This window comes from Onychomys torridus, chromosome 16, assembly GCF_903995425.1.
Source record: "Onychomys torridus chromosome 16, mOncTor1.1, whole genome shotgun sequence".
NCBI classification, from domain to species: Eukaryota; Metazoa; Chordata; class Mammalia; order Rodentia; family Cricetidae; genus Onychomys; species Onychomys torridus.
Window position 1 is genome coordinate 47263808 of NC_050458.1, and position 17429 is coordinate 47281236.

General features: G+C 49.8%; 1 protein-coding gene across 3 annotated transcripts; it reads left to right on the forward strand.

Annotated features, from left to right (window-relative positions):
* The first annotated feature begins 444 nt into the window (after positions 1–444).
* Ccdc134 (coiled-coil domain containing 134) lies at positions 445–14219 on the forward strand. Of its 3 annotated transcripts, XM_036209048.1 has the most exons (8): positions 445–575; positions 2518–2630; positions 3856–3977; positions 4185–4269; positions 7182–7363; positions 7617–7688; positions 11064–11106; positions 12280–12342. In XM_036209048.1, the coding sequence occupies exons 2-7, from the start codon at positions 2528–2530 to the stop codon at positions 11094–11096; spliced, it is 597 nt and encodes a 198-aa protein (XP_036064941.1). In that variant the 5' UTR covers positions 445–575; positions 2518–2527; the 3' UTR covers positions 11097–11106; positions 12280–12342. The 3 variants fall into 3 exon arrangements, with proteins under 3 accessions (XP_036064941.1, XP_036064939.1, XP_036064940.1); XM_036209046.1 differs by lacking the exon at positions 11064–11106 and having other exon boundaries at positions 12280–14219; XM_036209047.1 differs by lacking the exons at positions 7617–7688; positions 11064–11106 and having other exon boundaries at positions 12280–14219.
* Positions 14220–17429: the final 3210 nt, after the last annotated feature.

Consider the following 17429-nt stretch of genomic DNA (forward strand, 5'->3'; position numbering starts at 1 on the left):
TGTATGAACAGACGGAGAACTCTGGTTTAGAGATTAGTGGACTGGAGGGGAAAGTAGGGGGTGCCCGCGGTCCGCGCTGCGGATTCTGCTAGTTCCTTTAAAAAGTTCTTTGGATCTTGTGGACTGCGGTTTAAAGCCGACTCCGATGAGACATCATCACCAGGCACGGCACTTACAGCGCCCGGGCAGCCAGAGTTTCGGGCCTGGGTTTGCTGACGCGCTTTATGCAAAGTAAAGGCCCCCACCGCTGCTTAACTTCCTCCAACTCGACCAGAAACGAGAGCTGCCGCGCCGAGCGACGCCTTCGCCGGGTCCACGCCGGGGCCGACAGCGGTAGGGACAGGCACCGGAGCCCAGCCGGGGCGGGGCCGGAAGTGAGGTCAGCGGAGCGCGGCGGTCGCGGCCCGCTCTCATTGGTCCGGAGTAGCGCAGTGGGTGGGACGGTCGCTGGGTGGGTCTCCCAGCGCGGCCGGCTCGGTGCTCTAGAGTTCCGCGCTTTCGGCGGAGTTGCAAGCGTCTGGCAGTTGAGCTGCACGCGGAGGGGCTGCCCTCACCTCCTTGCACCGCCGGTCCCGGTAGGTGGTGGTGGGGTGCAGATCGGCTTCTTGGGAGGGGAGTGCGGAGCCCCCCGCACTGCGTCCGGGTTTCGAGACTCGGACCCCTCTTGCAAGGGGCTCGCTAGCCCCTCGGACGGCCCACGGCTTGGAACCGACCAGCGGCCGGCCACTACCTCTGGCTCTTCAAACCCGGTTCAGAGTCGCTTGCCGAGCCTAGAAGAGCTCTGGGGACGCTCTGGACAGACGCGAGATTTAGAGGCCGAATAGTAGAGTTACAGTCCAGAAAACCAGACCTGTCCTCCACAGTCCGCCTCTTACTTTCCTTTCTCACGTCCGCCCTGCCTAAATTATCTTAGTTCGTACGGTAGATTTCTGTTTACCTAAGTTTTGCCGTGGCCTGGTTCGGGTTCCCTTGGGTCCTGGAACGTGAAGCGGAAGGTGGAGGGTCCTGGATGATCTTGGGAGTCCTCTAGGCTTCAGCTGTCCCGTCTAAGTCGGGGCTGTCCCGTCTAAATCAGGACAGAGGTTCTCCTAAGGGCCTCTCGCCGAGCAACTCAAACTTGGGGCTGGCGTATGGCCAGCTCTGATACGAGGTGCCCTGTGCCTATTTAAAGACGAGAGACAGTACACTGAACTGAGAGTCGGACTTTGGACTCAGTCTAGGAACAAGTGTGAGACTCAGGACAGCCACTTCGTTCATTCATTCGTTTATTTTGTCCCTCAGTTTCCACGTTAGTAACGCTGGGTATCTGAGTATGAGGCCTCCGTTGACTTTTGTCTTCCACCCCTATTCTGTCCATTTTGGAGTTTTAGACAAGATCTCAGCGTGTAGCCTAGGTTAGTCTCAAACTTAAGGAAGTTCTCCTGCCTCAGCCTCCCTAGTGGTGGGCTTAAAGTCATGAGCCACTGCTCCTGGCCCCTACTTATTACACCGACCAGCTTCCTCTCACCATTTTCTTTTTAAACTGTGTATGTGTTCATGTGTGTGTGCCTCTCTCTGTGCATGTGGAGGTCAGAGGTCAATAGCTCTAGGACCACAGACATGCACTGTGCCCAGCTTGTACATAGAGGCTGGAGGTCAAACGCAGGTGCTCATGCTTCCAACTTTACCAGCCAAGTCATCTCCCTAGTCCTGTCTTTCTCTTTAAAAAAAAACTTGAAAAAATTAAAAAAAAAAAAAAAAAATATATATATATATATATATATATATATATATATATATATATATATTTGTATATATATTTGTGTATTTGTCGATTTGTCTCTTACACAAGGGGCAAGTTTGGCTTGCCATACTGTGTATGTTTCCGGCTCTAGAACTTTCTGGGCTGTTGGAATAGGAACAGATGTTGCATGTGGTTCCTGTGGTTCCTGTGGTTCCCATGTGAGTGAGTGGTAATCTCCAAGAGTTCCCCACTTCCTTTCCCACCCTGTGTCCCTTCTTTCTTTCTGATGTCGGAAGAAGTTGGAGGAGGGAAACCACACAAGTTTTACATACCATCTGCCTGAGACTTCCTGGTTGACCCTCCAGGAGGTTAGGGCCAGGGACTTGAGAGGGGTGCTGTGGGCATTCCTCCAGACAGAGCACATCTTCCAGACCTGCCTCTCTGCCTCAGGAAAGAGACCTCCGAAGCCCTGTTTTACAGGCAAGGAAGCTTTGGTTGGGAGAGCTGGGGCAATTGCTCAGTAACAAAGGCAGATGTGGTCAAGACTCCAACCTGCACTCTGGTCTCAGTTGGCCCCAATCCAGTATGATAAGTAATGCTAACATCTCTCTTCCTCTCTTTCTCCTACAATCCTATAGGCCTACTGTGTGCCTGCTAGTCACCAGCCCTGGCTAGATCTTCAGGGCTTTCTTTCCAGAGCTGGATTCTTGGGATTTGGGGGTCGGGCCATGTCTGGGAAAGTTGCTTTTGCACTGAACTCGCTTGCCTTCTTTGGTTTATTCCTCTCGCTCCAGAGTCTCCGATATGGGCCTTCTTCAGTTCCTGGTGTCCTCCTTTGTCCTGCTGTTGTCTGGCACAGAAGTCACAGGCACCCTAAAGAGCACCCTGGACCCGAGCCTCAAGATTTGTATCTCTTTGGGGGTTGGGTGGGGTGAGTGGGCTGCCTTTGACGGGCTGGTAAACGAGGTCTCTCAGCGCCCACAACTCCTTGGGGGAGTTCCAGAGCTGAGCAGACAGAGTTGGTAAAAATGGGAGGGAGAGGAAACAAGCTCTAACCTGACTGTGAGCAAGTCAGTTTTCTCCTGAGCCAGTTCCCCTGTATGTTAACTGAAATTTGGGTCCATCTCTCAGGTCTGCAAAGGCGCAGTGAGGAGTGTATGCGTGTGTAGCACCTGGCTGGTAAGATCCTGCCCTGCTGGTAAGACCCCAGGTGGGTCCTCCAGAACTTTGGATTGCTAGCTTGTCTTGACACTGGTCCTCTGAGCCATGCCTTGGCAACACAAGGATGAGACAGGATCATCCCTGGTTTTGAAGCATCCACAGAGCTAGAAGGAGAAAGCACTCGTCTTAGTTACTGTTCCGTTGCTGTGGAGAAACCATGACCAAGGCTGTGTTTGATTGAGGACTTGCTTACAGTTTCGGAGGGTTAGTCTCTGATCATCATGGTGGGAAGCATGGCAGCTGACAGGCAGCCATGGTGCTAGAGCAGTAGCTGAGAGCTTATATCCCGAGGCAGGAGGCAGAGAGAAAGAGAGTGGGCCTGGTGTGGGCTTTTGAAACCTCAAAGCCCATCTCTAGTGGCACACCTCTAACATGGTCACATGTCCACCACCTAATCCTTCCTAGAGGATCTAACAAACTGGGAACCAAACATTTAAATATGACTTATAGAGGCCATTCTCCATTTAAACCTCCACAACATCCGAACGAATGGCCTTTTTGTCTGTGGGCGAGGCTCTGGTGGATACATGAGGTCTTGGGAGAAACACTGTACTGTGTACCTTCTGAGCAAGGTCTTGAGGATAGAAACTCCAGGAGAATGGTGGGGGTATCTCAGGCTGAGGTTACAGTCTAAGCAGGTTGCTGGATGTCCTGGAACAATGAATGATTATGAGAGATGACAGGAAGACACAGGAGAGTAGGTGCCAGGTCTCAGTGTTGGGCCTCAGCTCTCTGAGAAATGGTACATTACAGGACCTGGATACTCCACAAGCAGTCTCTTCCCAGGGGCATCCAGCCATGGCTATCCATGGCTTTTAGTGGCACAGGTTAGGAAGGGGCCCTCTGGGTCAGGGCCACTGCATTGTCCAGGTAGGGCTTTTGTGCTCCTCCCTTAACTTCATGGTGCTCAGACAAGAAGATGTTTGAGGTGAAGCGGCGGGAGCAGTTGTTGGCCCTGAAGAACTTGGCACAACTGAACGACATCCACCAGCAGTACAAGATCCTTGACGTCATGCTTAAGGGACTCTTTAAGGTGTGTCAGGGGACGGGGCAGCTCACAGCAGGGCAGGGCTCTCTGATTTGTGCGCTGATGGATGAGGAGGCATTCTCTGAGGGGACAGTTCAAGGAGGGGATGAGCTGTTTAACCAGAAGAATTGGAGTGGGATTCAGGTAATGAGATGGAGCCAGGCTGTGTGAAGGTCTCCACAAAGCCACTTAGCTGACACAGGGTTCCTTCAGGTGCTGGAGGATTCCCGGACAGTGCTCACAGCTGCAGATGTGCTCCCAGACGGGCCCTTCCCCCAGGACGAGAAGCTGAAAGATGGTATGGTCTCTCCAACACTTCACTTGGCTCCCTGCTACCCTAGTATTCTCTTGCTGGTCCTTCTCTGTTGTTATCATTTGTTCCTGGGAATATCCTCGTGTGATACCTGAATAGTTGGCCTAGTCTATGGTTCTCTAAACATTTCTGGAATCCGGAGCCACTCATGATTACAGAATTTTTCTGTCCTTAGCACATATTCCTTTATGTTGTTCTGTGGTTAGGACGGGGGAACTAGAGAAGCGTCTGCCTACCACCGCTCCGAGGGCCAGAGCAGAGTCTGCCGGTCACTTTTGGGGAGGCAAATAGGGATTGTTCCCATTGGAAGGAGAAGTGACCGAGGCCTATCAAATAGCCGAGTGAGTGTGATTACCAGCACTCTTTGCTACTGTAGGAAAACCCCAAATTCCTTACATCCCTTTTCAGACCAGGTCAGAAAAACAAGTAAGATGACGGGATGTTTCCCGCCCTTTGTCCTCTCTGGCAACAGCTTCTCTCAGTGGTCACACTCCCCACTCCTGCCGACCAGCACTTCACGGTTTGGTTTGGTTTTACTGTGTAACCTTGGCTATTCTAGAACTTGATATGGAGACCAGGTTGGTCTTAAATTATTATGATCAATCCATGTGAGTCTATTAAATGGGTAACAGAATTTATTAAGATGTAAATTGAGGAAATACACTCATGATGGAGTAGATTCATTTGTAATCCCCAGCGAGGCAAAGCTTTTTTTACTTTTCAAACATGCTTTCTAAGGTGCCTAACTTTGGATCAGCTAATAAGATATCATCCATATAATGATAAATTATGGATTGTGGAAATTTCACAGGAATTATCTCCAATAGTTTTTGCACAAAATATTGGCATAGGGTAGGGCTATTTAACATTCCCCGTTGGAGGACCTTCCATTGATATCTCTTGACTGGCTGAGAATTGTTATAATTAGGTACTGTGAAGGCAGATTTTTTTTCTCTATCGTTTTCTTACAAAGGTATGGTAAAGAAACAGTCTGCTAAGTCAATAACTATCATAGGCCATTCTTTGGGTAGCAGAGAGGGCAAGGGCATCCAATTCTGTAGGGAGGCCATCGGCTGGATTACTTTATTAATAACTCTCAGATCTGTCAGCATTCTCCAATTACCAGGCTTTTTTTTTTTTTTTTTTTTTTTTTAATAACAAATACAGGAGAATTCCAAGGGCTGGTAGATTCTTCAATGTGTTGAGCATTTAACTGTTCTTGAACCAGCTGTTCTAAAGCTTGTAGCTTCTCTTTTGTCAAAGGCCATTGTCCAGGCTGGAGAGATAGCTCAGGGTTAAGAGCACTGACTACTCTTCCAAAGGTCCTGAGTTCAATTCCCAGCAACCACATGGCGGCTCACAACCATGTGTAATGAGATCTGGTTCCCTCTTCTGGCCTGCAATTATACATGCTGTATACATAATAAATAAGTCTTTTTTTTTTTAAAAAAAAAAAGGCCATTGTCCAACCCAGACAGGTTTATCAGTTAGCCATTTTAAAGGAAAGGCTCACACCTATAATCCTTTTAGAAGGAAGATCATGAAATCAAGGCCAACCTGAGCTATATACTGAGTTTTAGCTTAGCCTTTGGCCGCACAAAGACACTATCGAGAGAGAGAGAGAGAGAGAGAGAGAGAGAGAGAGAGAGAGAGAGGAGAACTTAAAGCTAGTTATGGTGTGCACCCCTGTAATCCCAACTGTTGGTGGGTAGAGACAGGATCAGGAGTTCAAGGCTATCCTTGGTTACATAAGTCTCAGTCCTACTTGGGGTGCTTGGGACCCATCATCCCCCCCCCCCCCCCCCGCCTCGTCAAACAAAAAGAAAATTAAATGGAAAGACTATTTTAAACAAAAACACTACAACTCTTTGCTGGCCATCCTGACAGAACTGACGCTGCACAGACAGTTCACACCAAGACATCTCTGGACACTGGGCGCCATGCCTGGGGAGCTGGCATCTTTGTGCAAAACAGTGCCCATCTGAGTCACAAAGTAAATGGTTTTTGTTTTTGTTTTTGTTTTTGTTTTTTTTTTTCAAAACAAGGGAATACCTAGGATTTTATGTAGGCCAGGCTGGTCCCATGTCTCTATAACCAAGGATAACCTTGAATTCCTGAGCCCTGGTTTTGGACTGCCCAATGCACTGCTGTGCCTGACTTCAACAAGTGTGTCTTCCAAGCAGCAAGTTGTGAGTCTGAACACATCCTCAGGTTTACAGCCTAGGTTTGACCCTCATCAGTTACTAAGCACCAGTTTCCTGTCTGTGTCCAGGTTTGCTCCTGTTCCTGTGATAAACACCTTGACCAGGATCAACTCAGGGTGAGGGGGTGGGGAAGGGTTTCTTTTTGCTTCCAGATTACAGTCCATCATTGAGGGAAGCCAAGGCAGGGGCTGATACAGAGACCACAGAGGAGTGCATCTTACTGGCTTGTTCCGCACGGTTTGCTCAGCCTGCTTTCTTGTATAAGCCAGGGTGGCTCCCAGGTGGCACCCGCAGTAGGCTGGGTCCTCGTATTAATCATCCATCAAGAAAATGCCCCACCGATGTACCCACAGACCAGGTCTGATGGGAGCAGTTCTCTGAGGTCTTCCCAGATGACTCTAGCTTATGTGAAATTGGGAAAAAAAAAAAAAAAAATCCAACAACAAACAAAACAAACACCTAACCTGTAAAACAGCAACAGCAGTTGCCTCTCCCTGTAAAGTCCGTCAGTGGGGTAGAAGGCCCTAGCACATACTGCACATGCAGTGAACAGCCTGTATCGGTGGGTGCCAGCCCTTCCCTGATTGGTGGGTTTAGTGAATGCCTCCATTCCTGGAGGAGGTCTGGGGCCAGCTCGGTGGACAAGAGGAAGAGAGCAGCCACCCTGACGACTCACTAAGACCCTCTTGCCAGCTTTCTCCCACGTGGTGGAGAACACAGCCTTCTTTGGCGATGTGGTACTGCGCTTCCCGAAGATTGTGCACCACTACTTTGACCATAATTCCAACTGGAACCTCCTCATCCGCTGGGGCATCAGCTTCTGCAACCAGACAGGTGTCTTTGACCAGGGCCCCCACTCACCCATCCTCAACCTGGTAAGGACTGGTAAGAGGGCAGGGAGCCCTGTCAGCTGGTGGGCCTTATCAGTTATCCTTGGTCATGGACACTTAGCTATGTGTGTTTGTGTGTTTCAGAGCGCTTTGGGTCATGGAGGCCTAGTTCAAGGGGTTCTGTGCTGACCGAGAGGGTCCCTAGGGATTGTTTTTAGCCCGCGTCTGGCCCAGGGTCTGGTTCCTACATGGTGGGAGCAGAAGGCGGAAGAGGATGACTTAGCCTTTTCATTCACAGATGGCCCAGGAGCTGGGGCTCAGTGAGAAAGACTCTGACTTCCAGAACCCGTTTAAAATAGACCGGACAGAGGTGAGCTGCTGGGGCCTGCCACTGTTTGCTTTATCTCTGATGGGTATGGGAGGCTGGGTCTGCAGGGGCTACGGCCTCAGGAAGGCTGTGAGAGCTTTAAACTTGGAACCCGACAATCCAAGAATATGGATCCAGAAACCATTACTCAAGTCACTGAAGGTTTTGGCAAGTCACTGTTCTTCCCTGACTGTGCACCATAGCTGGGGGTAGAGTGGAGATTGGGCGGGGGGATTCCTGAGACTATGAGCATCTTTATCTCTTGCACACTATGTACCCCAAGTCGTGAATGTGAGAGTGACCAGGTGAGGTCAGATCATGTTCTTGCCTGCTTGGAGCCTCTGATACTGGTACACTGGGGCTTCTGTTCCTACTCCTACACACGCCTTTCATCTAGAGTTCTAAACTTGGCTCTGGGGGCTAACAGCTGCAGTTTGAGAAAACAGATGGTGACACATACAGGGAGGAAGGGAGCAGAGGGAGCAGGGCAGGGCCCCCCCATGCCTAGGGAACCGGGACGGACGCCTGTGTAGAGAGGGTGTGAGTCTGACGGGGCTAGGTTGTACTGCTTGCAGGCTGACCATGCAGCCTGCTACTATTCATAGATGTCAGCAGGTCACAGATGCTCTTCAGTGCAGCAAAAGTGGGAGCTAGACTGTGGGGCTCATGGTCGTAGGAACCATGTTCTTCCAGGTCTTTCCATGGAAGCCAGGCAGATGCTGTGCATACAGTGGGTTTGCATTATACCTGCAGACCACTGTACTTGGAAACTTAGCTGTCTTTCTTCATAACAAATTAAATAGATCTATACTTTGTCCAGGGGAAGATTCCTCATCCTTCCAAGATTAGTCTCTCTGCAAAAATAATCCTGAAAAGTGGTCTGGGTACAGTTGCTAGAAGGGAGGTGTTGTGGTACTCGCCTGTAACCCCAGCACTCAGGAGGCTGGAGCAAGAGGCCACCTTGGTATATAGTGAATTTAGGCCAGCCTGGACTAAAACTGCCTTGAACAGTTATTAATCGAACTAGAGAACTTAACCAGGTCTTACATTAGTGTGCTCAGCAAGAACATAGGAAGGTTCAGCACCAATCACAAATAGCCTACTGCCTGATTAATCTGACTGAGAGGCAATGACCAAATCCATTCAGTTTGTTTGATGTTGTTTATTGAGGCTGCTGTTAGATGTATGTATTGCTTTTTGATTGTTGGTTTGATTTTTGAGACAGTCTTACTCCATAACTCCAGTTGACCTTGAGCTCTACATTCCTGCCTCAGCCTTCTGAGTGCTGAGATTACAGGGACGAGCCACCACACTGTTCTGAATGCGGGGTGAGGCCAACCTACAGAACTGACTGCAGTTATCATGTTCTCCAGGGTCCCTGACTCAACTAGTCTGGGGGGTGGGGAGGACTAGTGTGTCTCATTTTGAACCATCAGAATATCATCTAAAATTAATGTATTATCCAATGTCATTGAATGTATGTTAATAATTATAGGAAGCAATAGATGGGTCCAAAGCAACAATCATCCACTGTGGACAGACATTCCTGCGGCCCTTTCTCTCCCACTTTACACTTTTAAGTCTTCAGTACGTTGTTTGCCTTTCAGTGCATTGAGGGTATTTAACTGCAGAATTTTAACCCAGGTTGCCTGTGTGGTATAATCCAAGACTGCTCAGGCATTAGGAATAAAAGATGGGCCAGGCGGTGTTGGTGCACGCCTTTAATCTCAGCACTCAGGAGGCAGAGGCAGGCGAATCTCTGAGTTCAAAGCCAGCCTGGTCTACAGAGTGAGTTTCGGGACAACCATAGTTTATCTGGGAGAATGAAGCAAGGCTGTACTATCTTTGTGTGTGCATAGGTACTCCAAGGAGACCTTGGATGGTGTGGGACACAGACTAGTGCAGTACTGACTGTCAGTAGTGTCAGTGTGAGTCTCTCCATCATGTGGATGGGAATTTGCACACCCCGTGATGGTTAGTGGTGTCTGCCACTGTGGTGTTGTTCTCTGTGCCTTCCAGAGTCTCAAGCCATTCCCGGGTGCTTGAGTCGTTGCTGAATTATCCTGTGTCCCATCCTGATACCCATAACTGCTCTTTTCTCTAGTCCACCCGCTTCTTTGACCTGGCCCTTTCAGAAGGTTCAGATATGAGTAGGACAAGGGAGTTTTTACAAGGTTATAGAGACCTGTTGGCCAAGTGTGGCGGCACTCACGTGATCCCAGCTATTTGGGAGGTTAACTAGGACAATCACTTGAGCCCTGGAATCTGACACCAGCTTTGACACGTGGGACAAAATCCAGGGAAACCAGCTTTCTGTATTGTCTCCCAGTGTCACAGATGTATTTATTCCCCCCCACAACAAGTTGTAACATGTATAAGCTTCCTTTGTCAACTTACTAGAGACCTAGTACCCTGGTTTTTACTGAGAGTTGGTTGTGTGAGTACCCTGTATCTAACTAGTACCCAAACTCCAAGCTGCTGGAAGGAAACCATAAACCATATCAATTTCACAGAGTTTGAGAACAGTGAACCACTCTTCCTGATCAAGACTATGGTTTCCAACTGCCAGTCAAGGGGCAACTTTAGACACATGGCTTTTAAAAGATAGCAACCAGACCTGCAGCTCTTCCTGGGTTTCTCTATCATTTCCTTGTTTGTTTTGAGACAAGGTCTTATGAAGCCCAGGCTAGCCTTAACTCCTGATCTTGCATTTACCTCCCAAGTGCTGGAATTTGAGGCATCTGCCACCGTGAATGGCCACACCTGCAATGTTTACTAATTTCTGTTCAGCACTTTAGTTTTGAACCTAGCTTAACCACAGTGGACCACACCTGCCTATTTACATCTAGCAGAACCTCTGAGGTTCCTGTTGAGCCAGCATTGTTTTATGTTCCAAGGGTAGGGGATATGGTTTTCCCCCTGAAAGTAGCTGCTACTCCTTCCCAGTGGTACACCCCTCAAGGCTGTTTGCTATAATCATAACTCCGATAAGTAGCGCTGGACAAGACCTTGATTCTAGGTGTACCCAGTCAGTACATGTGCAGAGGTGCTCAGCGCCTTGGAGAGATTCTTTTTGCCACGAGGGAGCACCTAGGGAAATGCTTAATTTCTGCAAGTGGGTGCTTCTCACCCTGCCTGTCAGATATGCCTCTGTCCCACAGGAGGGCGAGTCAGCTAAATCCCAGGATAAATTTACTGTAACATTATAATATGCTCTTAGACATGACCATAGGAGCAACATAATTTCCTTCTTTCGGCTGGGGATAATCCTGATAGTTTTACCACTCCCATCCCCACCCCCATACTGGGACTTGAACCCAGGGCTTTATATATACTATACAGATAATCCCCAGCCTGCCTACTTTTTTTTGTATTCAGCATGGACCTCTCAGTGAGAAGATTCTCTTATGAGACAAGAATGGTAGGTATCTGGGAGATGAGTGGGATGCCTGGTTGGATTAGTCCTAGTTAGTTGGGCATTCCATTAGCTGTGTGGCCTGAACACATCATTCCTGTCTCGGAGCATCAACTCTTGGGAGGCCCCCCTTTCCCGGAGGCATGGACTCCTTATGTGGCAGGTAGGCCATGCCACAAGGTGGCGCTCTTGGTTTGGTTTTAACACCTACCTTGACCACACGTGTCCATTTTGTCCTAAGAATACATAAAGGGACACATTTCACAATCTAAGTTTCAGATACTTTTGTGTTTATAGTCTAATGAGCCCATTCATTCATTCTGTTAAAAATGTATGCGGAATGCTGCTATGGTGCTCTGTGCTTGGGACATAGTGGAACCCAACACCCAATACCTACATTCCTTTGTCATGAAACATGCTGTTGTAGGTGACAGTCACAAAGTAGATGGCCACAAAGGAGGAGCACAAGAATAAGTTAGAACAGAGTTGAAGAGAGGGTGCCAGTCAGGAGGCAGACGCCACTGAGGAGAGAGCCATGGAAGAGGTCCCAAGGGCAGTGGTAGCAGAATTGGAGCAAATAAGACAAAGTGGACAGGGCCTGCAGGAGTGTAGTCATGGAAGTGGCAGTCTGTGACGGACAAATAGACCCAGAGATGCAGGTTTGATAGTCATTAGCCACAGAGACCAGCAGAAGCTGTGGGTTAGGCGAGACTTCTGGAAAGCATGGAGGGAGAAGAGTCATGACCTGGGATTGAAGTTGAAGTTGCCCCAAATCCTTGTCCTCTCCCATTTCTGTCTGCCTGGCCTTCCCATCTCTTCCACTTCTGATCCGCTTTGCTCCTGTGTGCTCCTGTGTGGGCACTGTTCCCTGTTCACTAGTGGCAGCACCTGAAGGGTGTCAGGCAGGTATTCCAAGAGCCACACTGCTCCCTCTTCCTGGAAGAGGGTATTTGTTTTCCAGTTCACGCTGATATCTCCAGTCTTCCCTATCAGCCTGTCAAGCCCCTGATTATCTCAAGATTTAGTTAGCATTTCCTTGAGCCCTTTCATCTGATTCCTTGTCTGAGACTCCCTAAGGGCAGGGCCTACTCCTGGACCCTTGTTTAGCATTCCATGAGTTAGCTCGGAGGAAACACTTTGCTACTCCTAGACTAAATCAAATCACTCTGTTCATCTCAGTTCATTCCTAGCACTGACCCTTTCAAGAAGGCCTTGAGGGAAGAAGAAAAACGCCGGAAGAAGGAGGAGAAGCGGAAAGAGATCCGAAAAGGCCCAAGAATCTCAAGATCCCAGTCTGAGTTGTAGCCCTGGAGCAGTTTGGGACCTAAGGGATCATCAAGAGGCCAGTCAGAAGAGCCAACTGTGTGGCTGTGGTATAGCCGCATCCAGCACCATGGTGAGCACCAGCCACTTCCGGATGGGGACCCTACGTTTGCTGAGTCCTCAGGAGCTGGGTCTGAGCCTTGGCCAGGAAGACTGAGCCTCTGGGATCTTAGGGCACACCGAGGGGGTCTTGAGAGGACACTGTTCTGCAGGCAGGACCTCACGGAGAAGGTGTTGGGGGGCTGGCTGAGGTCTCCTGGTCTGGATCCTCGGGTGGGGTTGCAGACCAGATGCTATCTTTTGTGAGGAAGCGGTAGAGTCTGGCTCTGAATTACAGGTGAAGGTGTCAGCTTGTAGCTGGCCTCACTCTATTCCTGGGCTGCCTGCCACCATCCCAGCTCTCTGCAGAGCAACACTCAAAGCCAGCAAATTCACTGGCCTCACCCAGGCTGATGAGGAGGCCGTAAGGACACCAGGAGCTTCTAGAAACGGCAGGACCAGCCTGGAGTATGTTTCTGCCTCATCTTGCAGAGAAACAAGAACAAGAAAGAAGAGGTTTAGGCCTCTCATTCACTCACTGCTGCCCTTCTTAAGGGATCAGTTTGGAGGAGACCCAGAAGTGTCCTGGGAGGGTGTTTATTTCAAGGAGACCTTAAAAGAACATGATCTCTATTCTCAGATAACTGGGGACAGTCACTGAGCTGGTTCAGGGGACAATCACCTTGTTCTCTCTCCTGCTAAAAGCTAGAGCCTGTTTGTGGGGAGATGTTATAGGGACAGGTTGCAGGAGGCTGGGCCTGGAATGGGGCTACTGTAAACTGCACTGACCAGACGGTGGGCTTCTCAGTTCAGGGTTCAAGCAGAGCCGCATGGCCACAGGGGAGGAAGCTATGGAAGAAGTTAGGCCCTCAGAGGGCGGGCAGCCTGGTTTTTATGAATTCTGAGGCAGGTGGCTGCCTTGGCTCTATTGGAACTACAGTGCTACCTCTTTGATCTTGCCAAGCCAAAATGTATCCCTCAAAGGCATGGAGAGACCCACCATCCCTATATCATCCCCAGCCATACCCCACCTTCAAGAACACTCTTCATTTTACAGCTGACAGTGGTCACGAGACCTAAGCCTTAGCCTGACTGACCTTGGCCTACTCTCTTCCTTCCCTGTGCTGTGCCTTCATTGGTAAAATAAATTTGATGATGTCTGAATCCTCTGCCAAGCTCTAACCTACACCTTGGAGGCTTGACTTTCTACTGGCCAGCATAGCAAAGGGAAGCCAGATGTTGGGGAGGCTTCTTGGAAGGTCCCAGAGTACAGAGTAGCCTGCATCTCAACAGTCATCAGGAAAAGTATGGGGATGAGAAGTAGTCGGGAGGAGGGCTGGAGAAGTGTTCCCATAGAAATGTTTATCTGATGCAGAAGAGATACACAGCTGGTCCAAGAGACCTGGGCTGCACTCCCAGCCTGTCCCTTTCCAGCTGTCTGATCTGGCCGATTCCCGTGAGGTTTCTATGATGTGACAACACTAGAGTCTGGGACTTCCTGGCCTGTGGAAAGGATGAGATCTACCCATCATCTGTTGAACCTGTGCTAGTGCTTGTGGAGCTAGGGGCCGGAGCCAGCCACGAGGGTCCCTCCCCGTTCCCTTCATCTTTGAGAGAGGTTGTGGTTGATGGCTTTGCAAGGAAAAGGCTTCCTCCCTTAACTGAAGGGAGAGCTTCTAAGGGACCAGGTCAGCTTGGATGTGAACCCGTCTTTCTTTTCTGTTGTTGTTGTTCTGTTGGTTGGTTGGTTTCTTCAAGACAGAGTCTCACTATGTAGTTCAGACTGTCCTGGAACTCACTCTGCAGACCAGGCTGACCTCAAACTCACAGAGATTAATCCTGGCATTAAAGGTGTGTGTCACCACACCTAGCGGTGGGTGGGTGGGTGGGTTTAGAAAACAAAAACACGAAACACTTGAGGGAGAGCACTTGCTTCTCCAGCTCACTCAGCAGCTGGGATTCAATGATGTGACTGTAGCTCTACCAATTATACGTTTAGATAGTGGCCGTGGCCTAGATAACTCTGTATGTTTTCTAGTGTCCTGACCAGAGGCCATTGCTATGGGTGCTCCTGGTGGCAATAGTGACAGTGTGGTCTTGGATGTTCAGCCTTCTAAGTCCAGTCCATGGCACTCCTGGAGACTCCGGGAGCCCCTTAATTTTCCCTTAAGGCAGGGCATCTCAACAGTGTGGCACTGTTCACATTTTGGACCACTTTACTGTTGTGTGAGAAGGCTATCCTGAGTGGTGTAGGATATTTAGCAGTATCCCTGCTCCCCACCTGCTAGATGCCAGGAGCAGTCCCACAGTTAGGACAACTAAAAATGTCTCCAGGCATTGCTAGATGTCTCTCCTTTCCTCCTCAGTTCTGTTTTCCTTGGCCCTCCCTAAGTCAGTGTCCAGATGGACGAGGGCTTTAGGGGATGATCCTGGGTTATTCTTGTCCCGAGCTCTGTCCTTGGTCAAAGTCTGCTCTGTGTCTAATAGTGTCTTCCCTCAGCTTTTCTTGGAAGGAATAGGTATTTTGGCCAGGCTTCCCTTCCCTTGGCTTTTCTTCTTGGACAGTCAAAGCTTAAATCTGCCCTGTACCACCTGACAACCGCCATTACCTGGGTTTCGGCTCCTTCCAGCCACACTCTTGATTGATCCAGCCAGAAAGCTTCCTAGAGATAGTGCTATCTGATAGATGGAGGAAGTCAGTGGGAAGTATTTCTGTGGTGTGCAGCAGCTACCCAACCCACAGTAGATATCTGGACATAACACTTAGTCCAGTCACTAAGCGAACAACCCAAGTCCTGGGGAGTAGCTTGTGCAGTGGGAGCCAGCTGAAAGAGGCAGTCAGTTATGTGGGCAAGGCTAGAAGGAGATGTCAGTGTTTTGCTGAGGTTTGGGCCCGGTGCAGTGACCATCTTGTTACCACTTATTTTTTATTTTTATTTTATTTATTTATACTTGGTTTTTCAAGACAGGGTTTCTCTGTGTAGCCCTGGGTGTCCTGGAACTCTCTCTGTAGACCAGGCTGACCTTGAACTCAGATTATCTGCCTACCTCTGCCTCCAGAATGCTAGGATTAAAGGCATGCACCCCATTGCCCAGCTTAAAAAAATAAAGATCTTTCAAGGAAAAAAAAAAAAGTCTACAAACCCAGTTCAAGGACAGCATGTACTACATAAAACCTGTCCCCAAAGAAAAGGTGTGTGCCGCCAACCGTTTCTACTGAGCCTTCATTTGTGCTTTTGCAGGCCAGTTGCCTAAGCACGCACGTAAGGACAGAGGACCTACCGGAATTGGTTTGATCCCAGGGATTGAGCTTGGGTCACTGGGTTTATCGGCAAGCACCTCTACCCACTGACCCATCTTGCTGGTCCCAGGCCAGAGTCTTGACATCACAAGTCAGGCCCCTTGTTAGTCTTATCACACCTTTTTCTTGGTCCCTTATACCACTGTCTGTTACTTTTATGTTCAGTGTTTCTGTCACACACACACACACACACACACACACACACACACACACGCACTTAATGTAAGGCCCTCAAGTGGCCAGGTCCTGTGCCCCAGACTACTCTAAGGTCCCTAAAGGCAGTTTGCAGCCCCTCAGGATGCAGGTGGCCAAGCTCTGCCCTACAAAAAAAGATGAAGGAGAAGGAGGAGGAGGAGGAGGAGGAGGAGGAGGAGGAGAAGAAGAAGAAGAAGAAGAAGAAGAAGAAGAAGAAGAAGAAGAAGAAGAAGAAGAAGAAGAAAGCAGCAGCCCAAGATCAGCCCACAGAAACTCACCAATCCCTACTTGCTCCTGAGATCAGGCCACAGAATCCCACTAGGAAACCTCCATCCACACATACCCTCAAGAAACCCTGTATAAAGCCTGCCTGCTGCTCAGTTCTCTGCTGCTTCTCCCAGCCACAGTCTTGTGTCTGTGCCTGTAGATCTCTTGTGTGAGGTTTGTTACCTTTCCCCTCAGAGCTGCAACACTTGCATTGGGAAAACCCCCCCCCCCCCCCAGGGCTGCAACACTTACACCTGGAAGGCAAGAGCTGTTTGCTTGCTACAGGAATCAAATAAATGTGAAAATTGCAAGGGTGGTCCTGTGCTGTTTTGAAGATAACAAAACCGAGGCTTAGCAACAGTTGCCTACCCAGCCCAATAGCACGGACTGATGGGAGCCACAAGTTTCTCCATACAGCCTGTGTGGTCTTTAGTTCTGGCTGGCCCCCGAAAACAGCTGCCTCAGACCCTGGAAGATTTTCCCATGTATGTCATGAAAGCTTTTTCCTGTCAATAAATACACACGTCTGTTTCCTAATGCCCATCGCATAATTTTTTAAGGATGCCTTGATCTTTCACTGCGGAGGTCATTTACATGGTGACTTCCTGGGTCTTCCCTAGTTACAGAGAACTCTGTGATGAATGTCTTTGGGTATGTGTATCTACTCGGCATTTCTCTGAACCCTGATCTTCGTTTCCTCGGGATAAATTCTTGGAAGCCCGCGCTCTGGTGTACAGCGTGGCCACCCGTAAGATGGTGCAGGGAGGTGGCCGACGGCTGGAGCGGAGACCCAGGGTGGGCTTGGGCAAATGGCCTTGTTTACAGGCCTTGAGTGACTGTGGGGTTCCCCGGATTGGGGGCCAGTTGTCCGATGCCGACAGCACTCAGGCGACTCAGCCCGGGTCGAACCGCGGGTGGAACGAAGTCCCCGGCCAGCCGGGTCTGGACCGGCTCTCCCTGATTGTCGGGGCTCGGGCGAGGCGCCTGGGAGGGTGACGTAATGTGCCCGCCCACCGCGTACCGGGGTGGTGGTAGGTAGCGCCCCGCAGCCGTCCGTTAACCCTCCTGGTCCCGGACGTCCGACCGACCCAGTCGCTCCTGGAGCTGATCCAGAGGGGGGGAAAGGAGCGGCTCCTTTAACAGCCGAGGAAGGCTGGGTCGAGGGCCGGGCGGCTACTCTCCGCGGGCGCACGGCGGCCGGGAG